Genomic DNA, 25,924 nt, shown 5'->3' with positions numbered 1-25,924 from the left:
TCAGTACCTGGGACTTCGATGTTGTGGCTATTTCAGAGACATGGATAGAGCAGGGGCAGGAATGGATGCTGCAGGTCCCGGGGTTCAAATGTTTTAGTCGAAGTAGGGAAGGAGGTAGAAGAGGGGGAGGGGTAGCATTATTGGTCAGAGATTGTATCACAGTGTCAGAGAGGAGGTTTGATGAGGACTTATCTGTTGAGGTAGTATGGGCGGAGATTAGAAATAGGAGAGGAGAGGTCACCCTGTTGGGAGTCTTTTATAGACCTCCTAAAAGTTCTAGAGAGGTTGAGGAAAGGATTGCGGAGTCAATCCTGCTTAGGAGTGAAAGTAATAGGGCAGTTGTTATGGGGGATTTTAACTTGACTAATATTGACTGGAATTGTTATAGCTCTAGCTCGTTAGAGGGGTCAGTTTTTGTTCAAAGCGTGCAGGAAGGTTTTTTGACTCAGTATGTAGACAGGCCAACTAGAGGTGAGGCTATATTGGATCTGGTGCTGGGAAATGAGCCAGACCAGGTGCTAGACTTGGAAGTTGGTGTGCATTTTGGTGATAGTGACCACAATTCGGTTACGTTCACCTTAGTGATGGAAAGGGATAGGCATGAACCTCGGGCCAGTGGTTTTAGCTGGGGGAAGGGTAATTATGAGGCTATTAGGAGAGAATTAGGAAACATAGGTTGGACTAGGAGATTACAGGGACTGGGAACGTCCGACATGTGGAGTTTTTTCAAGGAGCAGCTACTGCGAGTCTGTGATAGGTATGTCCCTGTCAGGCAAGGAGGAATTGGTAGGGCTAGGGAACCGTGGTGCACCAAAAAAGTTTCTTTGTTGGTTAAAAAGAAAAAGGAGGCTTATGTTCGGATGAGACGTGAGCACTCGGGTAGTGCACTAGAAAGCTTTAGATTGGCTAAGAGGGAGTTGAAGAGCGAGCTTAGAAGGGCTAAAAGGGGACATGAGAAGACTTTGGCGGATAGGGTTAAAGAGAATCCTAAGGCGTTCTATAGGTATGTCAAGAACAGAAGGTTGGTTAGGGCAAGTTTAGGGCCAGTTATAGATGGCAGAGGGAAGTTATGTGTGGAACCGGAGGAGATTGGTGAAGCATTGAACCAATATTTCTCTTCGGTGTTCACGCAAGGGGACATGAATATAGCTGAGGAGGACACTGGGTTGCAGGGGAGTAGAATAGACAGTATTACAGTTGATAAGGAGGATGTGCAGGATATTCTGGAGGGTCTGAAAATAGATAAATCCCCTGGTCCGGATGGGATTTATCCAAGGATTCTCTGGGAGGCAAGAGAAGTGATTGCAGAGCCTCTGGCTCTGATCTTCAGGTCGTCGTTGGCCTCTGGTATAGTACCAGAAGATTGGAGGTTAGCGAATGTTGTCCCATTGTTTAAGAAGGGGAACAGAGACTTCCCCGGGAATTATAGACCGGTGAGTCTCACTTCTGTTGTCGGCAAGATGTTGGAAAAAATTATAAGGGATAGGATTTATAGTTATTTGGAGAGTAATGAATTGATAGGTGATAGTCAGCATGGTTTTGTGGCAGGTAGGTCGTGCCTTACTAACCTTATTGAGTTTTTTGAGAAAGTGACCAAGGAGGTGGATGGGGGCAAGGCAGTGGACGTGGTATATATGGATTTTAGTAAGGCGTTTGATAAGGTTCACCATGGTAGGCTTCTGCAGAAAATGCAGATGTATGGGATTGGGGGTGATCTAGGAAATTGGATCAGGAATTGGCTAGCGGATAGGAAACAGAGGGTGGTGGTTGATAGTAAATATTCATCATGGAGTGCGGTTACAAGTGGTGTACCTCAGGGATCTGTTTTGGGGCCACTGCTGTTTGTAATATTTATTAATGATCTGGATGAGGGTATAGTTGGGTGGATTAGCAAATTTGCTGATGACACCAAAGTCGGTGGTGTGGTAGACAGTGAGGAAGGGTGTCGTAGTTTGCAGGAAGACTTAGACAGGTTGCAAAGTTGGGCCGAGAGGTGGCGGATGGAGTTTAATGCGGAGAAGTGTGAGGTAATTCACTTTGGTAGGAATAACAGATGTGTTGAGTATAGGGCTAACGGGAGGACTTTGAATAGTGTGGAGGAGCAGAGGGATCTAGGTGTATGTGTGCATAGATCCCTGAAAGTTGGGAATCAAGTAGATAAGGTTGTTAAGAAGGCATATGGTGTCTTGGCGTTTATTGGTAGGGGGATTGAATTTAGGAGTCGTAGCGTTATGTTGCAACTGTACACAACTCTGGTGCGGCCGCACTTGGAGTACTGTGTGCAGTTCTGGTCCCCACATTACAGGAAGGATGTGGAGGCTTTGGAGAGGGTGCAGAGGAGGTTTACCAGGATGTTGCCTGGTATGGAGGGGAGATCCTATGAGGAGAGGCTGAGGGATTTGGGATTGTTTTCGCTGGAAAGGCGGCGGCTAAGAGGGGATCTTATTGAAACATATAAGATGATTAGAGGTTTAGATAGGGTGGATAGTGATAGCCTTTTTCCTCTGATGGAGAAATCCAGCACGAGGGGGCATGGCTTTAAATTGAGGGGGGGTAGTTATAGAACCGATGTCAGGGGTAGGTTCTTTACCCAGAGGGTGGTGAGGGATTGGAATGCCCTGCCAGCATCAGTTGTAAATGCGCCTAGTTTGGGGGCGTTTAAGAGATCCGTAGATAGGTTCATGGACGAAAAGAAATTGGTTTAGGTTGGAGGGTCACAGTTTTTTTTTATCTGGTCGGTGCAACATCGTGGGCCGAAGGGCCTGTTCTGCGCTGTAATGTTCTATGTTCTAAAATGCAGCTTTTAATTTCCCAATTAAATAAGTAATTTAGCTAACCCTGAAAGCAAGCTTAATGACTACGTATCTCCTTATAACTTACCACTTGAACTTCCTGTTTCCAGCGAACTCCAAAAGCACTCTATACATGATCTCACGCTTCCACACAGTAAACTCCATTTGCCAGGTTTTTGTCCAGTCACCCAATCTATCTCCATCCCACTGCAGAATCACAGTATCCTCATCACAACCTGCCCTTCCACCTATCTTCGTATCACCATCGTGAAATAGAAAGATATTGCTGTTCCTTCACTGTCGCTGGATCACAATTCTGGAGCTCCCTCCCTAACCGCACTGTGGGTGTACCTACACCACAAGGACTGCAGCAGTTAGAAGACAGATCAGCACCACCTTCTCAAATGCAATTAGTGATGGGCAATAAATGCTGGCCGAGGCAGCGACGCCCACATCCCGTCAATGAATAAAAAAGCTATTTGCTTCTAACACACCGAGCACACTGTCATCACTCTTTGGACAAAACATGTCTTGCAGGAGAAGCAACTTACTGTGTGCTTTTAAGATATTCCTCCTTACTCTCCTGCTTCCCCTTTGGACGAGGTTTGATGCCTTGCAGAGTAAGTGAATGTGTCTGTGTACACCATTGAGAAAGGGTCACCAGGAACTGGAACATACAGAATATCATGTTAATGTGATGCAATCCAAATAGATTGATATACACAAATAAAAAAGAATCAGGATGTTGCTAACGAGTAAATAAAATCACAATTTTCTGCATTAAATGTGGAACAAAGAACAAAGAAAATTACAGCACAGGAACAGGCCTTTCGGCCCTCCAAGCCTCCACCATCCATGCTGCCCGACTGAACTAAAACCCCCACCCTTCCGGGGACTGTATCCCTCTATTCCCATCTTATTCATGTATTTGTCAAGACGCCCCTTAAAAGTCACTGCCACTACTTCCCCAGGCAGCGAGTTCCAGGCACCCACCACCCTCTGTGTAAAAAAATTGCCTCCTTGCATTTCTTTTAAACCTTGTCCCTCGCACTTTAAACCTATGCCTCCAAGAAATGGACTCTTCCACCGTGGGAAAAAGCTTCTGACTATCCACTCTGTCCATGTCCCTCATAATCTTGTAGACTTGTATCAGGTTGCTTTGGGACCAGTAACCATAATTCTATTAGTTTTAAGATAGCTATGGCGAATGATAGGTCTGGCCCAAAAGTTAAAATTCTAAATTGGGGCAAGGCCAATTTTGATGGTATTAGACAGTAACTTTCAAAAGTCGATCGGGTGAGTCTGTGGGAAGGCAAAGAGACGTCTGGTAAGTGGGAGGCTTTCAAAAGTGTGTAACCAGGGTTCAGGGTAAGCACATTCCTCTCAGAGTGAAGGGCAAGACTGGTAGCAGGAGGGAACCCTGGATGACTCGGGACATTGAGGCCCTGGTCAAGAAGAAGGAGGAGGCACATAAACAAACAAAGAACAAAGAACAGAACGGCACAGGAAACAGGCCCTTCGGCCCTCCACGCCTGTGCTGCTCATTGGTCCAACTAGACCATTGGTTTGTATCCCTCCATTCCCAGACTGCTCATGTGACTACCCAGGTAAGTCTTAAACGATGCCAGCGTGTCTGCCTCCACCACCCTACTTGGCAGCGCATTCCAGGCCCCCACCACTCTTTGTGTAAAAAAATGTCCCTCTGATATCTGAGTTACACCTCGCCCCTCTCACCTTGAGCCCGTGACCCCTCGTGATCGTCACCTCCGACCTCGGAAAAAGCTTCCCACTGTTCACCCTATCTATACCCTTCATAATTTTGTACACTTCTATTAGGTCTCCCCTCATTCTCCGTCTTTCCAGGGAGAACAAGCCCAGTTTACCCAATCTCTCCTTATAGCTAAGACCCTCCATACCAGGTAACATCCTGGTAAACCTTCTCTGCACTCTCTCGAAAGCCTCCACGTCCTTCTGGTAGTGCGGCAACCAGAACTGGACGCAGTACTCCACATGTGGCCTAACCAGCTTTCTACACAGCTGCAACATCAGAATCCAGCTTTTATACTCTATAGCCCATCCTATAAAGGCAAGCATACCATATGCCTTCTTCACCACCTTCTCCACCTGTGCTGCCACCTTCAAGGATTTGTGGACTTGCACACCTGGGTCCCTCTGTGTTTCTATACTCTTGATGGCTCTGCGATTTATTGTATAACTCTCCCCCTACATTAGTTCTTCCAAAATGCATAACTTCTCATTTATCTGGATTAAATTCCATCTGCCATTTCTCTGCCCAATTTTCCAGCCTATCTATATCCTGCTGTATTGTCCAACAATGTTCATCGCTATCCGCAAGTCCAGCCATCTTTGTGTCATCCGCAAAGTTGCTGATAACACCAGTTAAACCTTCTTCCAAATCATTTATATATATCACAAATAGCAGAGGTCCCAGTACAGAGCCCTGCGGAACACCAAAGAACAAAGAACAAAGAAAAATACAGCACAGGAACAGGCCCTTCGGCCCTCCAAGCTCGTGCCGCTCCCTGGTCCAAACTAGACAATTCTTTTGTATCCCTGCATTCCCACTCCGTTCATATGGCTATCTAGATAAGTCTTAAACGTTCCCAGTGTCCCCGCCTCCACCACCTTGCCTGGCAGCGCATTTCAGGCCCCCACCACCCTCTGTGTAAAATATGTCCTTCTGATATCTGTGTTAAACCTCCCCCGCTTCACCTTGAACCTATGATCCCTCGTGAACGTCACTACCAACCTGGGGAAAAACTTCCCACCGTTCACCCTATCTATGCCTTTCATAATTTTATACACCTCTATTAAGTCTCCCTTCATCCTCCGTCTTTCCAGGGAGAACAACCCCAGTTTACCCAATCTCTCCTCATAATTAAGCCCCTCCATACCAGGCAACATCCTGGAAAACCTCCTCTGTACTCTCTCCAAAGCCTCCACGTCCTTCTGGTAGTGTGGCGACCAGAACTGGACGCAGTATTCCAAATGCAGCCGAACCAACGTTCTATACATCTGCAACATCAGACCCCAACTTTTATACTCTATGCCCCGTCCTATAAAGGCAAGCATGCCATATGCCTTCTTCACCACCTTCTCCACCTGTGACGTCACCTTCAAGGATCTGTGGACTTGCACACCCAGGTCCCTCTGCGTATCTACACCCTTTATGGTTCTGCCATTTATCGTATAGCTCCTCCCTACATTATCACTATCTGCAAGTCCTGCCAATTTTGTGTCATCCGCAAACTTACTGATCACCCCAGTTACACCTTCTTCCAGATCGTTTATATAAGTCACAAACAGCAGAGGTCCCAATACAGAGCCCTGCGGAACACCACTAGTCACAGGCCTCCAGCCGGAAAAAAACCCTTCCACTACCTTATGATTTTACTCTTATGTGAGGAATAAAAGAATGACCAGGGTGAGGTTAGGGCCGGTCAAGGACAGTGGTGGGAACTTGTGTGTGGAATCAGTAGAGATAGGCGAGGTGATGAATGAATACTTTTCTTCAGTGTTCACCAAGGAGAGGGGCCATGTTTTTCAGGAAGAGAAGGTGTTACAGGCTAATAGGCTGGAGGAAATAGATGTTCGGAGGGAGGATGTATTGGCAGTTTTGAATAAACTGAAGGTCGATAAGTCCCCTGGGCCTGATGAAATGTATCCTAGGATTCTTTGGGAGGCGAGGGATGAGATTGCAGAGCCTTTGGCTTTGATCTTTGGGTCCTCACTGTCCACGGGGATGGTGCCAGAGGACTGGAGAGTGGCAAATGTTGTTCCTCTGTTTAAGAAAGGGAATAGAAATGACCCTGGTAATTATAGACCGGTTAGTCTGACTTCGGTGGTTGGTAAATTGATGGAAAAGGTCCTTAGGGATGGGATTTACGACCATTTAGAAAGATGCGGATTAATCCGGGATAGTCAGCACGGATTTGTGAAGGGCAAATCGTGCCTCACAAATTTGATAGAATTTTTTGAGGAGGTAACTAAGTGTGTTGATGAAGGTAGGGCGGTTGATGTCATATACATGGATTTTAGTAAGGCGTTTGATAAGGTCCCCCATGGTCGGCTTATGATGAAAGTAAGGAGGTGTGGGATAGAGGGAAAGTTGGCCGATTGGATAGGTAACTGGCTATCTGATCGAAGACAGAGGGTGGTGGTGGATGGAAAATTTTTGGACTGGAGGCAGGTTGCTAGCGGAGTGCCGCTGGGATCGGTGCTTGGTCCTCTGCTCTTTGTGATTTTTATTAATGACTTAGAGGAGGTGGCTGAAGGGTGGATCAGTAAATTTGCTGATGACACCAAGATTGGTGGAGTAGTGGATGAGGTGGAGGGGTGTTGTAGGCTGCAAAGAGACATAGATAGGATGCAAAGCTGGGCTGAAAAATGGCAAATGGAGTTTAACCCTGATAAATGTGAGGTGATTCATTTTGGTAGGACAAATTTAAATGTGGATTACAGGGTCAAAGGTAGGGTTCTGAAGACTGTGGAGGAACAGAGAGATCTTGGGGTCCATATCCACAGATCTCTAAAGGTTGCCACTCAAGTGGATAGAGCTGTGAAGAAGGCATATAGTGTGTTAGCTTTTATTAACAGGGGGTTGGAGTTTAAGAGCCGTGGGGTTATGCTGCAACTGTACAGGACCTTGGTGAGACCGCATTTGGAATATTGCGTGTAGTTCTGGTCACCTCACTATAGGAAGGATGTGGAAGCGCTGGAAAGAGTGCAGAGGAGATTTACCAGGATGCTGCCTGGTTTGGAGTGTCGGTCTTATGAGGAACGGTTGAGGGAGCTGGGGCTGTTCTCTCTGGAGCGGAAGAGATTGAGGGGAGACTTAATAGAGGGTTATAAAATGATGAAGGGGATAGATCGAGTGAACGTTCAAAGACTATTTCCTCGGGTGGATGGAGCTATTACAAGGGGGCATAACTATAGGGTTCATGGTGGGAGATATAGGAAGGATATCAGAGGTAGGTTCTTCACGCAGAGAGTGGTTGGGGTGTGGAATGGACTGCCTGCAGTGATAGTGGAGTCAGACACTTAAGGAACATTTAAGCGGTTATTGGATAGGCACATGGAGCACACCAGGATGGTAGGGAGTGGGATAGCTTGATCTTGGTTTCAGATGAAGGTCAGCACAACATCGTGGGCCGAAGGGCCTGTTCTGTGCTGTACTGTTCTATGTTCTATGTACCACCCTCTGTCTTCTGTGACCAAGCCAGTTCTCCACCCATCTAGCCACCTCCCCCTTTATCCCATGAGATCCAACCTTTTTCACCAGCCTACCATGAGGGACTTTGTCAAACACTTTACTAAAGTCCATATAGACGACATCCACATCACGAGGGGTCACTGACGAAGGAGCAGCGCTCCGAAAGCTTATGGTATTTGCTACCAAATAAACCTGTTGGACTTTAACCTGGTGTTAATACTCTTACTGTGTTCATCCCAGTCCAACGCCGGCATCTCCACATCATGACCACCATCGACACCGCAAACTGCGGCTGCAAGTGGAAAGGATCTCCAAGGAGATCGCGCATATCAACACAGACATCAAGTTTCTACGACTGAGGAGCAGCGCTCTGAAAGCTTATGGTATTTGCTATCAAATAAACCTGTTGGACTTTAACCTGGTGTTGTTAAAACTCTTACTGTGAACACCACTGGTCACAGACCTCCAGCCGGAAAAAGACCCTTCGACTGCTACCCTCTGTCTCCTGCGGCCAAGCCAGTTTTCTACCCATCTAGCCACCTCTCCTTGTATCCCATGAGCCTTAACCTTCTTAACCAACCTGCCATGAGGGACTTTGTCAAATGCCTTACTGAAATCCATATAGACGACATCCACGGCCCTTCCTTCATCAACCGTTTTTGTCACTTCCTCAAAAAACTCCACCAAATTTGTAAGGCACGACCTCCCTCTTACAAAACCATGCTGTCTGTCACTAATGAGATTGTTCTGTTCTAAATGCGCATACATCCTGTCTCTAAGAATCCTCTCCAACAACTTCCCTACCACGGACTTCAAGCTCACTGGCCTATAAATACCCAGGTTATCCCTGCTACCCTTCTTAAATAACGGTACCACATTCGCTACCCTCCAATCCTCAGGGACCTCAACTGTGTCCAACGAAGAGACAAAGAGGCCCAGCAATTACATCTCTTGTCTCCCTGAGCAGTCTAGGATAGATGCCATCAGGCCCTGGGGATTTGTCAGTTTTAATGTTACCTAAAAAACCTAACACTTCATAGAACATAGAACATTATAGCGCAGAACAGGCCCTTCGGCCCACGATGTTGCACCGACCAGTTAAGAAAAAAAAAACTGAGACCCTCCAACCTAAACCAATTTCTTTTCGTCCATGAACCTATCTACGGATCTCTTAAACGCCCCCAAACTAGGCGCATTTACAACTGATGCTGGCAGGGCATTCCAATCCCTCACCACCCTCTGGGTAAAGAACCTACCCCTGACATCGGTTCTATAACTACCCCCCCTCAATTTAAAGCCATGCCCCCTCGTGCTGGATTTCTCCATCAGAGGAAAAAGGCTATCACTATCCACCCTATCTAAACCTCTAATCATCTTATATGTTTCAATAAGATCCCCTCTTAGCCGCCGCCTTTCCAGCGAAAACAATCCCAAATCCCTCAGCCTCTCCTCATAGGATCTCCCCTCCATACCAGGCAACATCCTGGTAAACCTCCTCTGCACCCTCTCCAAAGCCTCCACATCCTTCCTGTAATGTGGGGACCAGAACTGCACACAGTACTCCAAGTGCGGCCGCACCAGAGTTGTGTACAGTTGCAACATAACGCTACGACTCCTAAATTCAATCCCCCTACCAATAAACGCCAAGACACCATATGCCTTCTTAACAACCTTATCTACTTGATTCCCAACTTTCAGGGATCTATGCACACATACACCTAGATCCCTCTGCTCCTCCACACTATTCAAAGTCCTCCCGTTAGCCCTATACTCAACACATCTGTTATTCCTACCAAAGTGAATTACCTCACACTTCTCCGCATTAAACTCCATCCGCCACCTCTCGGCCCAACTTTGCAACCTGTCTAAGTCTTCCTGCAAACTACGACACCCTTCCTCACTGTCTACCACACCACCGACTTTGGTGTCATCAGCAAATTTGCTAATCCACCCAACTATACCCTCATCCAGATCATTAATAAATATTACAAACAGCAGTGGCCCCAAAACAGATCCCTGAGGTACACCACTTGTAACCGCACTCCATGATGAATATTTACTATCAACCACCACCCTCTGTTTCCTATCCGCTAGCCAATTCCTGATCCAATTTCCTAGATCACCCCCAATCCCATACATCTGCATTTTCTGCAGAAGCCTACCATGGTGAACCTTATCAAACGCCTTACTAAAATCCATATATACCACGTCCACTGCCTTGCCCCCATCCACCTCCTTGGTCACTTTCTCAAAAAACTCAATAAGGTTAGTAAGGCACGACCTACCTGCCACAAAACCATGCTGACTATCACCTATCAATTCATTACTCTCCAAATAACTATAAATCCTATCCCTTATAATTTTTTCCAACATCTTGCCGACAACAGAAGTGAGACTCACCGGTCTATAATTCCCGGGGAAGTCTCTGTTCCCCTTCTTAAACAATGGGACAACATTCGCTAACCTCCAATCTTCTGGTACTATACCAGAGGCCAACGACGACCTGAAGATCAGAGCCAGAGGCTCTGCAATCACTTCTCTTGCCTCCCAGAGAATCCTTGGATAAATCCCATCCGGACCAGGGGATTTATCTATTTTCAGACCCTCCAGAATATCCTGCACATCCTCCTTATCAACTGTAATACTGTCTATTCTACTCCCCTGCAACCCAGTGTCCTCCTCAGCTATATTCATGTCCCCTTGCGTGAACACCGAAGAGAAATATTGGTTCAATGCTTCACCAATCTCCTCCGGTTCCACACATAACTTCCCTCTGCCATCTATAACTGGCCCTAAACTTGCCCTAACCAACCTTCTGTTCTTGACATACCTATAGAACGCCTTAGGATTCTCTTTAACCCTATCCGCCAAAGTCTTCTCATGTCCCCTTTTAGCCCTTCTAAGCTCGCTCTTCAACTCCCTCTTAGCCAATCTAAAGCTTTCTAGTGCACTACCCGAGTGCTCACGTCTCATCCGAACATAAGCCTCCTTTTTCTTTTTAACCAACAAAGAAACTTTTTTGGTGCACCACGGTTCCCTAGCCCTACCAATTCCTCCTTGCCTGACAGGGACATACCTATCACAGACTCGCAGTAGCTGCTCCTTGAAAAAACTCCACATGTCGGACGTTCCCAGTCCCTGTAATCTCCTAGTCCAACCTATGTTTCCTAATTCTCTCCTAATAGCCTCATAATTACCCTTCCCCCAGCTAAAACCACTGGCCCGAGGTTCATGCCTATCCCTTTCCATCACTAAGGTGAACGTAACCGAATTGTGGTCACTATCACCAAAATGCACACCAACTTCCAAGTCTAGCACCTGGTCTGGCTCATTTCCCAGCACCAGATCCAATATAGCCTCACCTCTAGTTGGCCTGTCTACATACTGAGTCAAAAAACCTTCCTGCACGCTTTGAACAAAAACTGACCCCTCTAACGAGCTAGAGCTATAACAATTCCAGTCAATATTAGTCAAGTTAAAATCCCCCATAACAACTGCCCTATTACTTTCACTCCTAAGCAGGATTGACTCCGCAATCCTTTCCTCAACCTCTCTAGAACTTTTAGGAGGTCTATAAAAGACTCCCAACAGGGTGACCTCTCCTCTCCTATTTCTAATCTCCGCCCATACTACCTCAACAGATAAGTCCTCATCAAACCTCCTCTCTGACACTGTGATACAATCTCTGACCAATAATGCTACCCCTCCCCCTCTTCTACCTCCTTCCCTACTTCGACTAAAACATTTGAACCCCGGGACCTGCAGCATCCATTCCTGCCCCTGCTCTATCCATGTCTCTGAAATAGCCACAACATCGAAGTCCCAGGTACTGATCCACGCTGCAAGTTCACCCACTTTATTGCGAATACTCCTGGCATTGAAGTATACACATTTCAAACCCTGCTCCACCCCACCTCTGCAATGCCGTGCATTGCAGTCCCCATCCATGCATCCCTCACTTTCAGCCCCACTACTCAGGATCCCTCCCCCCCCCCGAATCAGTTTAAACCTCCCTGCATGGCCTTAGCAAATTTACCCCCCAGGATATTGGTCCCCTTCTGATTAAGGTGTAGACCATCCTTCTCATAGAGGTCACACCTTCCCCAGTACGAGCCCCAATTGCTTAAGTACCTGAACCCCTCCCTCCTGCACCATCCCCTCAGCCATGAATTCAAACCTTCCCTCTCCCTATTCCTCTCTAAACTATCCCGTGGTACAGGCAAGAGTCCAGAGATAACCACTCTGTCAGTCTTGGCCTTTAGTTTCCACCCCAACTCCATAAATCCCTGCCTAATATCCCCTTCCCCTATCCTCCCTATGTCGTGTGTCCCCACATGTACAATAACTTGTGGTTTATCTCCCTCCCCCCTAAGAGTCCTGAATACCCTGTCAGACACATCCCGGACCCCAGCCCCTGGTAGGCAACACACCAACCCTGAGTCCCTACCTTTAGTTCCGACCCTCCTATCTGTCCCCTTAATTGTGGAGTCCCCAATCACAAGGCCCAGTCTTTTACAGCCCCTAACCACCTGAGCTTTCTCACTCGGCTCACCCCCAGAGATCTGCTCTCTATGCTCAGTTGATTCCTCCTCAACTGTAGCCTCCAGCACCGAAAACCTATTATGGAGGGGAACCGCCCCAGGGGATTGTCTTCCCGATTGCTTCTTACCCCTCCTCCTGGCATTGACCCAAGCCTCATTTCTAGGAGTTACTATTTCTCTATAACTCCTATCAACTTCCACCTCCGCCTCCCGAATTATGCGGAGTTCCTCTAACTCCCCCTCCATCTCCTTTACACGCTCCTCCAGAAGCTGCAATCTAATGCACTTCTTACAACTAAAATCTCCTGAAACACTACTGGATTTCCTCACCACATACATCCCACAGGAGATGCAGCATACTGCCTGAACTGCCATCCCTGAAGCCATTACCAGCAAGAAAAAAAGAAAACAAAAAACTTCCCCACACTTATAATTAGGTTAGAGGAGGATGGAAGGGTGGGATCCTCTACCAGTGTAGAGGATCGGGTATCTCCTCTGCACCAATTTATAGGGCTAGGGGCCCGAGAGAAAAAAAAACTACAGCTACCGGCAGGCTTCGCGATGCGGCCTTCCGGTTTCCGTTAATTACAAAAAACCTCCCGAAAATTAGACAAAAAAAACCCCAGAATTTACTCACAGTCCGCGCTCTCTCTCTCACCGCTCACAGTCTCCACCCGGCAGGTCCGCTCCCAGAGGAACACTTCCTTGTAATGGAGATTCTCTCTAACGGGTCAACACCTCCCTCTGAGACACTCCCAGTCAACAAGTCCCTCTCCTTTGTGAATACCGATGCAAAGTATTCATTTAGGATCACCCCTATTCCCTTGGGTTCCAAGCATAATTCCCCTCCTTTGTCCCTGAGAGGTCCGACTTTTTCCCTGACAACTTATGAGGATAGGCTGAGGGATAGGCCTTATGAGGATAGGCTGAGGGAGCTCGGTCTTTTCTCCTTGGAGAGACGTAGGATGAGAGGAGACCTAATAGAGGTATATAAGATGGTGAGAGGCATAGATCGGGTGGACTCTCAGAGGCTTTTTCCCAGGGTGGAAATGGCTGCTACGAGAGGACACAGGTTTAAGGTGCTGGGGGGTAGGTACAGGGGAAATATAGAACATAGAACAGTACAGCACAGAACAGGCCCTTCGGCCCACGATGTTGTGCCGAGCTTTATCTGAAACCAAGATCAAGCTATCCCACTCCCTTTCATCCTGGTGTGCTCCATGTGCCTATCCAATAACCGCTTAAATGTTCCTAAAGTATCTGACTCCACTATCACTGCAGGCAGTCCATTCCACACCCCAACCACTCTCTGCGTAAAGAACCTACCTCTGATATCCTTCCTATATCTCCCACCATGAACCAGTGACAGTGGAAATGTTAGGGGGAAGTTTTTCACACAGAGGGTGGTGGGCGAGTGGAATCGGCTGCCGTCAGTGGTGGTGGAGGCGAACTCAATAGGGTCTTTTAAGAGACTCCTGGATGAGTACATGGGACTTAATAGGATGGAGGGTTATAGGTAGGCCTAAAAGGTAGGGATATGTTCGGCACAACTTGTGGGGCCAAAGGGCCTGTTTTTGTGCTGTAGTTTTCTATGTTTCTATGAAACTCTTTTGTTCCTAACATATGAATAAAATACCTTAGGATTCTCCTTAATCCTGTCTGCCAAGAACATTTCGTGACCTCTTTTTGCACTTCTAACATGACATGCATAGGCAGCTGGGATCAAGTGGATCCCTTGAAGAGTACAGAGGGTGTAGAAATAGAGTTAAGAGAGAAATCAGGAAGGCAAAAAGGGGACATGAGATTGTTTTGGCAGAAAAGGCAAAGGAGAATCCAAAGAGCTTCTGCAAATACATAAAAGGCAAAAGAGTAACTAGGAAGAGAGTAGGGCCTCTTAAGGATCAACAAGGTCATCTATGTGCGGATCCACAAGAGATGGGTGAGATCCTAAAAGAATATTTCTCATCAGTATTTACTGTTGAGGAAGGCATGAATGTATCGGGAACTTGGGAACATAAATAGTGATGTCTTGAGGAATGTACATATTACAGAGAAGGAGGTGCTGGAATTCTTAAAGCACACCAAGGTTGATAAATCTTGGGACCTGATGAAGTGTATCCCAGGACATTGTGGAAGGCTGGGAGGAAATTGCGGTCCCCTAGCTGAGATATTTGAATCATCAACAGCCATAGGTCAGGTGCCTGATTATTGGAGGGTGGCAAATGTTGTGCCTTTGTTTAAAAAGGGCTGTAGGGAAACCGCCTTGGAGAAGGCGGCCTTCACGACACACGACAGCGCAGAGTTGCTGAGCAGAAACTAATAGCCAAGTTCCGCACACATGAGGACGGCCTAAACCGGGATGTTGGATTTATGTCACATTATCAGTAACCCCCACAGCTTGCCTCCTGGGCTTGCATGTTCTGTCTGGAGACAATACACATCTCTTTAACCTGTGTTTAATGCTCCCTCTACCCACATTGTCTGTACCTTTAAGACCTGGCTGGCTTTAGGGATTCGCATTCTAATCAGTATTCTGTAACTTGATTTTGTATCTCTGTGCACTGTTTGAGAGCACATTTCCACTCCATCTGACGAAGGAGCAGTGCTCTGAAAGCTTATGGTATTTGCTACCAAATAAACCTGTTGGACTTTAACCTGGTGTTGTGAGACTTCTTACTGACCTCACCTGTGTCCAGTGACGAGACAAAGATTTGCGTCAGAGGCCCAGCGATTTCATCTCTCGTCTCCCTGAGCAGCCTTGGATAGATTCCATCGGGCCCTGGGGATTTGTCAGTCTTTATATTCCCTAAAAAACCTAACACTTCCTCCCTTGTAATGGAGATTTTCTCTAACGGGTCAACACTCCCCTCCGAGACACTCCCAGTCAACACATCCCTCTCCTTTGTGAATACCGACGCAAAGTATTCATTTAGGATCTCCCCTACTTCTTTGGGCTCTGAGCATAATTCCCCACTTTTGTCCCTGAGAGGTCCGATTTTTTCCCTGACAACCTGACAATTCTAGTTGTATCACAGCTTTTTAAAAGACAAAATTGTACCCACCTCTACTAATACCCCTGGCAGCTTGTTCCAGACACTCACCACCCTCTGTGAAAAAATTGGCCCTCTGCACTCTTTTGTATCTCTCCCGTCTCACCTTAAACCTATGCCCTCTAGTTTTAGACTCCCCTACCTTTGGGAAAAGATATTGACTATCTAACTGATCTATGCCCCTCATTATTTTATAGACCTCTATAAGATCACCCCTAAACCTTCTACGCTCCAGAGAAAAAAGTCCCAGTCTATCTAGCCTCTCCTTGTAACTCAAACCATCAAGTCATGGTAGCATCCTAGTATGTCTTTTCTGCAGTCTTTCTAGTTTAATAATCTTCTTTCCATAATAGGGTGACCAGAACTGTACACAGTATCCCAAGTGTGGCCTTACCAATGTCTTGTACAACTTCAACAAGATGTTCCAACTCCTGTATTCAATGTTCTGACCAATGAAACCAAGCATGCCGAATGCTTCTTCACCACTCTGTCCACTTGTGTCTCAACTTTCAATGAACATAGGATGGGAATAGAGGGATATGGTTCCCGGAAGGTTAGGGGGTTTTAGTTCAGTTGGGCAGCATGGTCGGTGTAGGCTTGGAGGGACGAAGGGCCTGTTCCTGTGCTGTAATTTTCTTTGTTCTTTGACTGCGAACCAGAATGTCCAACCACACAGACCCATCTACCGACGCAGGAACCGCAAACAAATCTTCCATCTACACACTGACCAGAGCAAAGAACCTTATTGGACACATCTATACCCTTATTACTGCATTCTATGCCGCTTTGAGCAAGAGGACTGTGAGAGCATTCACTCCACCCCGGAAGCCTCGGACTAACCTATATCCGAGGTCACCATTGCCAACATCTGAACAGCACTCTCAAAAGTCAACCCACGGAAAGCAACTGGCCCAGGTGGGGTACCCGGAAGATGACTCAGGTCCTCCGTGGACCAGCTGGCCGGTATTCGCAGACATCTTTAATCTCTCTTTACAACAATCTCAGGTCACTATCTCCTTCAACAAGACGACCATCATCCCGGTACCAAAGAAAAGCCAAGCAGCGTGCCTTAATGACTATCGTCCGGAGCCTCTGACCCCATCATTAAGGTTAATCATCGCGCAAATCAGTTCCAGCCTCCCAGACTACCTGGGTCCACTACAGTTCGCCTATCACTGCAACAGGTCCACAGCAGACACCATCTCCCTGGCCCTGCACTCAACCCTGGAACACTTGGATAAAAAGGACATCTATGTGATTTTTATTAATGACTTAGAGGAGGGGGCTGAAGGTTGGATCAGTAAATTTGCTGATGACACCAAGATTGGTGGAGTAGTGGATGAGGTGGAGGGCTGTTGTAGGCTGCAAAGAGACATAGATAGGATGCAAAGCTGGGCTGAAAAATGGCAAATGGAGTTTAATCCTGATAAATGTGAAGTGATTCATTTTGGTAGGACTAATTTAAATGTGGATTACAGGGTCAAAGGTAGGGTTCTGAAGACTGTGGAAGAACAGAGAGATCTTGGGGTCGATATCCACAGATCTCTAAAGGTTGCCACTCAAGTGGATAGAGCTGTGAAGAAGGCCTATAGTGTGTTAGCTTTTATTAACAGGGGGTTGGAGTTTAAGAGCCGTGGGGTTATGCTGCAACTGTACAGGACCTTGGTGAGACCACATTTGGAATATTGTGTGCAGTTCTGGTCACCTCACTATAAGAAGGATGTGGAAGCGCTGGAAAGAGTGCAGAGGAGATTTACCAGGATGCTGCCTGGTTTGGAGGGTAGGTCTTATGAGGAAAGGTTGAGGGAGCTAGGGCTGTTCTCTCTGGAGCGGAGGAGGCTGAGGGGAGACTTAATAGAGGTTTATAAAATGATGAAGGGGATAAATAGAGTGAACGTTCAAAGACTATTTCCTCGGGTGGATGGAGCTATTACAAGGGGGCATAACTATAGGGTTCATGGTGGGAGATATAGGAAGGATATCAGAGGTAGGTTCTTTACGCAGAGAGTGGTTGGGGTGTGGAATGGACTGCCTGCAGTGATAGTGGAGTCAGACACTTTAGGAACATTTAAGCGGTTATTGGATAGGCACATGGAGCACACCAGGATGATAGGGAGTGGGATAGCTTGATCTTGGTTTCAGATAAAGCTCAGCACAACATCGTGGGCCGAAGGGCCTGTTCTGTGCTGTACTGTTCTATGTTCTATGTCACACTCCTATTTATTGACAACAGCTCAATCTTCAACACTATTATTCCTTTGAGACTCATCTCCAAACTCCGTGGCCTGAGCTTCGGCTCCTCCCTCTGCGACTGGATCCTGAACTTCCTAACTCACAGACCACAATCAGTAAAGATAGGCAACAACACCTCCTCCACAATCATCCTCAACATCGGTGCCCTACAAGGCTGTGTTCTCAGCCCCCTACCATACTCCTTATGCACCTCTGACTGTGCGGCCAAATTCCCCTCCAACTCGATTCTCAAGTTTGCTGATGACACCATAGTAAGTTGGATCACAAACAATGATGAGACAGAGTACAGGAATGAGATAGAGAATCTGGTGAACTGGTGCGGCAACAATAATCTCTCCCTCAATGTCAATAAAACGAAGGAGTTTGTCATCGACGTCAGGAAGCGTAGTGGAGGACATGCCCCTGTCTACATCAATGGAAATGAAGTAGAAATTCGTTTAGTTAGTTTATTTATTAGTCACAAGGCTTACATTAATACTGCAATGAAGTTACTGTGAAAATCCCCTAGTCGCCATACTGCGGCACCTGTTTGGCTACACTGAGAGAGAATTTAGCACGGCCAATGCACCTAACCCGCACATCTTTGAATTGTGGGAGGAAACCGGAGCACCCTGAGGAAACCCACGCAGACACAGGCAAAACATGCAAATTCCACACCAACAGTGACCTAAGTTGGGAATCAAACCCAGGTCCCTGGCGCTGTGAGGCAGCAGTGCTAATCACTGTGCTACCGTGCCGCCCCAAAATGGTCAAGAGCTCAAGTTTTTAGGTTGCCCGATCACCAACAACCTGTTCTGGTCCCCCCACACCGACACTATAGTTAAGAAAGCCCACAATGCCTCTACTTTCTCAGAAGACGAAGGAAATTTGGTATGTCCGCTAGAACCCTCACCAAATTCTACAGATGCACCATAGAAAGCATTTTTTCCAGTTGTATCACAGCTTCTTATGGCTCCTGCTCTGTCCAAGACTGCAATTTAGTACAAGAGTTGGGAAATCATGTTGCAGCCACATAAAACCTTCGTTAGGCTGCATTTGGAGTATTGCGTGCAGTTCTGGTTGCCACACCACCAGAAGAACTTTGGAGGCCGCAAGGCCATCGTCTCACCTATGTGGTCCTATTGAGACATGATGAAGCTTTGGAGGGAGTGCAAAGAAGGTTCACAGGATGTTGCCTGGTCTCGAGAGTGTTGGCTATGAGGAGAGGTTGAATAAACTAGGATTATTTTCACTGGAAAGACAAAGGCTGAGGGGAGACCTGATAGAGGTCTACAAAATTATGAGAGGCACAGACAGGATGGATAGTCAGAGGCTGCTTCCCAGGGTGGAGGTATCAATTACAGGGTGAGAGAGGGGGAGCTTAAGGGAGATGTGCGGGGGAAGTTTTTCACGCAGAGAGTGGTGGGTGCCTGGAACGCGCTGCCAGAGGAGGTGGTGGAAACAGGCACATTAGCAACATTTAAGAGGCATCTGGATGGGTACATGACTAGGGAGGGAATAGAGGGATAGGGACCGAGTAAGAGCAGTTGTTTTTTAATTTAGTTAGGGCACCATGATCAGCATGGTCTTGGAGGGCCGAAAGGCCTGTTCCTGTACTGTACTTTTCTTTGTTCTTTGTGCAATGCGCCGTAACTTAAAACATCTACTTATGTAATTAATACCTTGGAGGATACTCTAGCATTTTCCAACAGAACTCTGGTCCAAACTGCTGGATGCCGAGCAACATATTTCCAATCCCGACAAACCTCAGCAGTTTTCAGCAATGTCTTGGTGTCCAGGTAGGTGAAAATACAAAATAGTGCTGCTCGCATCTTGAGAACTTCAGGGCTGATAACTTCATTTGATCGGGAGGGGCTGCCCTTCTGAGGTTTGGCTGCTTTATAACTAACTGGTTTGGTATTACCTAAGGAAAAATACAAAAGATACATAAAAAGCAAATTCCATATATGAAGAAAAGGATGTTAAGATGACTGACTATAATTGCAGAATGACACACAGAACAAAGAACAAAGAACAGTACAGCACAGGAAACAGGCCCTTCGGCCCTCCAAGCCTGTGCCGCTCCTTGGTCCAACTAGACCAATCGTTTGTATCCCTCCATTCCCAGGCTGCTCATGTGACTATCCAGGTAAGTCTTAAACGATGTCAGCGTGCCTGCCTCCACCACCCTACTTGGCAGCGCATTCCAGGCCCCCACCACCCTCTGTGTAAAAAACGTCCCTCTGATATCTGAGTTATACTTCGCCCCTCTCAGCTTGAGCCCGTGACCCCTCGTGATCGTCACCTCCGACCTGGGAAAAAGCTTCCCACTGTTCACCCTATCTATACCCTTCATAATCTTATGATTAAGAAATATCTTTTTGTGTCCAAACTAGCCCTTTCAGGGTACCAGATAAACCCCAAAGTATGTTATGAAGCTCGACTGGACCCCAACAATTTTTCTATTTTGACATTAGTTTGTGGAGTTTGCATGTTCTGCCTGTGTCTGCGTGGGTTTCCTCCGGGTGCTCCGGTTTCCTCCCACAGTCCAAAAATGTGCGGGTGAGGTGCATTGGCCATGCTAAATTGCCCCTTAGTGTCGGGGAACTAGCGAGGGTAAATGCATGGAGTTATGGGGATAAGGGCCTGGATCGGATTGTGGTCGGGACAGACTCGATAGGCCAAATGGCCTCATTCTGCACTGTAGGATTCTATGATTCTATAACATGTTTCACTCCAGATTTTTTTAATTCATTCATGGGACATGGGCGTTGCTGGCTGCCTGAGGGCAGTTGAGAGTCAACCACATTGCTGTGGCCCTGGGGTCACGTGTAGGCCAGACCGGGTAAGGACGGCAGATTTCCTTCCCTAAAGAACATCAGCGAACCAGATGGGTTTTTCCAACATTTGACAATGGTTTCATGGTCATCAGTAGATTCTTAATTCCAGATTTTTTTTATTGAATCCAAATTCCACCATCTGCCGTGGCGGGATTCGACACCGGGTCCCCAGATTATTAGCTGAGTTTCTGGGTTAATCGTCTCATCATAACACCACAAGGCCATCAGCTCACCTATGTGGTCATATTGATACACGATGAAGATTTTATAATACCAAACTTTATTTAACAATACAGTTTAATGAATCAGCTTAATTTTTACCAATTGAAATATGATAAGATTGAATTCTTATGTATTCAAGAGGCGGCTGGATATAGCATTTGGGACGAATGGGGTCAAAGGTTATGGGGAGAAAGCAGGATTAGGCTATTGAGTTGGATGATCAGCCATGATCGTGATGAATGGCGGAGCAGGCTCGAAGGGCCAAATGGCCTCCTCCTGCGCCTAATTTGTATGTTTCTATGTTAACTGCTAATCTATCCCTATTACATCTAATTCAAGGAATATTCCTATTATAGACTTGGGAGATTGAGGCCCTGGTCAAGAAGAAGAAGGAGGCACATGACATGCACAGGCAGCTGGGATCAAGTGAATCCCTTGGAGAGTATAGGGGGTGTAGGAGTAGAGTTAAGAGAGAAATCAGGAGGGCGAAAAGGGGACACAAAATTGTTTCGGCAGATAAGGCAAAGGAGAATCCAAAGAGCTTCTACAAATACTTAAAGGGCAAAAGAGTAACAAGGGAGAGAGTAGGGCCTCTTAAGGATCAACAAGGTCATCTATGTGCGGATCCACAAGGGATGGGTGAGATCCTAAATGAATATTTCTCATCCATATTTACTGTTGAGAAAAGCATGGATGTTAGGGAACTTGGGGAAATAAATAGTGATGTCTTGAGGACTATACATATTACAGAGAAGGAGGTGCTGGAAGTCTTAAAGCGCATCAAGATAGATAAATCCCCGGGACCTGATGAAGTATATCCCAGGATGTTGTGGGAGGTTAGGGAGGAAATTGTGCGTCCCCTAGCAGAGATATTTGAATCATCAATAGTCACGAGTGAGGTGCCTGAAGATTGGAGGGTGGCAAATGTTGTGCCTTTGTTTATAAAGGGCTGCAGGGAAAAGCCTGGGAGCTACAGGCCAGTGAGCCTCACATCTGTGGTGGGTAAGTTGTTGGAAGGTATTTAGAGAGACAGGATCTACAGGCATTTAGAGATGCAAGGACTGATTAGGGACAGTCAGCATGGCTTTGTGAGTGGAAAATCATGTCTCACAAATTTGATCGAGTTTTTTGAAGGGGTGAACAAGAAGGTAGATGAGGGCAATGCAATTGTTGTTGTCTACATGGACTTTAGCAAGGCCTTTGACAAGGTACCGCATGATAGGTTGTTGCAAAAGGTTAAATCTCACGGGATCCAGGGTGAGGTATCTAAATAGATACAAAATTGGCTTCTTGACAGAAGCCAGAGGGTGGTTGTAGAGTTAAGAAAGAAATCAGGGGTGCAAGGAGTACATGTTCATAGCTCTTTGAAAGTGAAACAACAGGTGGACAGGGTGGTGAAAAAGACATTCGGCATGCTTGGTTTCATTGGTCAGAAAATTGAATACAGGAGTTGGGACATCTTAGAACATAGAACATAGAACAGTACAGCACAGAACAGGCCCTTCGGCCCACGATGTTGTGCCGAGCTTTCTCTGAAACCAAGATCAAGCTATCCCACTCCCTATCATCCTGGTGTGCTCCATGTGCCTATCCAATAACCGCTTAAATGTTCCTAAAGTGTCTGACTCCACTATCACTGAAGGCAGTCCATTCCACACCCCAACCACTCTCTGCGTAAAGAACCTACCTCTGATGTCCTTCCTATATCTCCCACCACGAACCCTATAGTTATGCCCCCTTGTAATAGCTCCATCCACCCGAGGAAATAGTCTTTGAACTTCACTCTATCTATCCCCTTCATCATTTTATAAACCTCTATTAAGTCTCCCCTCAGCCTCCTCCGCTCCAAAGAGAACAGCCCTAGATCCCTCAACCTTTCGTCATAAGACCTACCCTCCAAACCAGGCAGCATCCTGGTAAATCTCCTCTGCACTCTTTCCAGCGCTTCCACATCCTTCTTATAGTGAGGTGACCAGAACTGCACAGAATATTCCAAATGTGGTCTCACCAAGGTCCTGCAGCATAACCCCACGGCTCTTAAACTCCAACCCCCTGTTAATAAAAGCTAACACACTATAGGCCTTCTTCACAGCTCTATCCACTTGAGTGGCAACCTTTAGAGATCTGTGGATATAGACCCCAAGATCTGTCTGTTCCTCCACAGTCTTCAGAACCCTACCTTTGACCCTGTAATCCACATTTAAATTAGTCCTACCAAAATGAATCACCTCACATTTATCAGGGTTAAACTCCATTTGCCATTTTCCAGCCCAGCTTTGCATCCTATCTATGTCTCTTTGCAGCCTACAACAGCCCTCCACCTCATCCACTACTCCACCAATCTTGGTGTCATCAGCAAATTTACTGATCCACCCTTCAGCCCCCTCCTCTAAGTCATTAATAAAAATCACAAAGAGCAGAGGACCAAGCACTGATTCCTGCGGCACTCCGCTAGCAACCTGCCTCCAGTCCGAAAATTTTCCATCCACCACCACCCTCTGTCTTCGATCAGACAGCCAGTTACCTATCCAATCGGCCAACTTTCCCTCTATCCCACACCTCCTTACTTTCATCATAAGCCGACCATGGGGGACCTTATCAAACGCCTTACTAAAATCCATGTATATGACATCAACTGCCCTACCTTCATCAACACACTTAGTTACCTCCTCAAAAAATTCTATCAAATTTGTGAGGCACGACTTGCCCTTCACGAATCTGTGCTGACTCTCCCGGATTAATCCGCATCTTTCTAAATGGTCGTAAATCCCATCCCTAAGGACCTTTTCCATCAATTTACCAACCACCGAAGTAAGACTAACCGGTCTATAATTACCAGGGTCATTTCTATTCCCTTTCTTAAACAGAGGAACAACATTTGCCACTCTCCAGTCCTCTGGCACCATCCCCGTGGACAGCGAGGACCCAAAGATCAAAGCCAAAGGCTCTGCAATCTCATCCCTTGCCTCCCAAAGAATCCTAGGATACATTTCATCAGGCCCAGGGGACTTATCGACCTTCAGCTTATTCAAAACTGCCAGGACATCCTCCCTCCGAACATCTATTTCCTCCAGCCTATTAGCCTGTAACACCTTCTCTTCCTCAAAAACATGGCCCCTCTCCTTGGTGAACACTGAAGAAAAGTATTCATTCATCACCTCGCCTATCTCTACTGACTCCATACACAAGTTCCCACTACTGTCCTTGACCGGCCCTAACCTCACCCTGGTCATTCTTTTATTCCTCACATAAGAGTAAAAAGCCTTGGGGTTTTCCTTCATCCGACCCGCCAAGGACTTCTCATGTCCCCTCCTAGCTCTCCTAAGCCCCTTTTTCAGCTCGTTCCTTGCTAACTTGTAACCCTCAATCGAGCCATCTGAACCTTGTTTCCTCATCCCTACATAAGCTTCCCTCTTCCTTTTCACAAGACATTCCACCTCTTTCGTGAACCATGGTTCCCTCACTCGGCCATTTCCTCCCTGCCTGACAGGGACATACCTATCAAGGACACCCAGTATTTGTTCCTTGAAAAAGTTCCACTTTTCATTCGTGCCTGTTGAAGTTGTACAAGGTACAAGTTCATTGTTGAAGTTGTACAAGGCATTGGAGTACTGTGTACACTTCTGGTCACCCTATTATAGAAAGGATATTATTAAACTAGAAAGAGTGCAGAAAAGATTTACTCGGATACTACCGGGACTTCATGGTTTGGGTAATAAGGAGAGGCTGGATGGACTAGGACTTTTTCTCTGGAGCGTAGAAGGCTGAGGGGTGACTTCATAGAGGTCTATAAAATAATGAGGAGCACAGATCAGCTAGATAGTCAATATCTTTTCCCAAAGGTAGGGGAGTCTAAAACTAGAGGGCATAGGTTTAAGGTGAGAGGGGAGAGATACAAAAGGGTCCAAAGGGGCAATTTGTTCACACAGAGGGTGGTGACTGTCTGGAACAAGCTGCCAGAGGTAGTAGTAGAGGCGGCTACAATTTTGTATTTTTAAAAGCGTTTAGACAGTTACATGGATAAGATGGGGATAGAGAGATATGGGCCAAATGCTGGCAATTGGGACCAGCTTAGTGGTAAAAACTGGATGGCATGGACAAGTTGGGCTGAAGGGCCTGTTTCCATGCTGTAAATCTCTATGACCCTATGATAATTGTCCAAATGGCCTTTTCCAGCTCTTATTTCTTATGTTATAGAATATAAAATATAGAACAGTACAGCACAGTACAGGCCCTTCGGCCCACAATGTTGTGCCGAGCTTTGTCCGAAACCAAGATCAAGCTATCCCACTCCCTATCATTCTAGTGTGTTCCATGTGCCTATCCAATAACTGCTTGAAAAATCCTAAAGTGTCCGACTCCACTATCACAGCAGGCAGTCCATTCCACACCCCAACCACTCTCTGAGTAAAGAACCTACCTCGCACATCCCTCCTATATCTCCCACCATGAACCTTACAGTTATGCCTCCTAGTAACAGCTACATCCACCCGAGGAAATAGTCTCTGAACATCCACTCCATCTATCCCCCTCATCATCTTGTATTAAGTCGCCTCTCAACCTCCTCCGCTCTAAAGAGAAAAACCCTAGCTCCCTCAAACTTTCCTCATAAGACGTACCCTCCAAACCAGGCAGCATCCTGGTAAATCTCCTCTGCACTCTCTCCAATGAACAAAGAACAATACAGCACAGGAACAGGCCCTTCGGCCCTCCAAGCCCGCGCCGCTCCCTGGTCCAAACTAGACCATTCTTTTGTATCCCTCCATTCCCACTCCGTTCATATGGCTTTCTAGATAAGTCTTAAACGTTCCCAGTGTGTCCGCCTCCACCACCTTGCCTGGCAGCGCATTCCAGGCCCCCACCACCCTCTGTGTAAAATATGTCCTTCTGATATCTGTGTTAAACCTCCCCCCCTTCACCTTGAACCTATGACCCCTCGTGAACGTAACCACCGACCTGGGGAAAAGCTTCCCACCATTCACCCTATCTATGCCTTTCATAATTTTATACACCT

General features: G+C 46.6%; 1 protein-coding gene across 1 annotated transcript in view; it reads right to left on the bottom strand.

Moving 5' to 3' along the window:
- fbxo41 (F-box protein 41) overlaps nt 1-25,924 on the bottom strand; it is a 280,638-nt gene that overhangs the window by 111,397 nt on the left and 143,317 nt on the right. The window contains exons 5-6 of the mRNA XM_078204808.1: nt 19,531-19,772; nt 3,344-3,459 (exon numbers count right to left, since the gene is read on the bottom strand). Coding sequence (XP_078060934.1) covers nt 3,344-3,459; nt 19,531-19,772 — 358 coding nt within the window. The remainder of the gene's footprint in view (nt 1-3,343; nt 3,460-19,530; nt 19,773-25,924) is intronic.

This window comes from Mustelus asterias, unplaced genomic scaffold (genome assembly GCF_964213995.1).
Source record: "Mustelus asterias unplaced genomic scaffold, sMusAst1.hap1.1 HAP1_SCAFFOLD_458, whole genome shotgun sequence".
In the NCBI taxonomy this organism is placed as follows: domain Eukaryota; kingdom Metazoa; phylum Chordata; class Chondrichthyes; order Carcharhiniformes; family Triakidae; genus Mustelus; species Mustelus asterias.
This window is presented reverse-complemented; position numbering and strand designations above follow the sequence as displayed.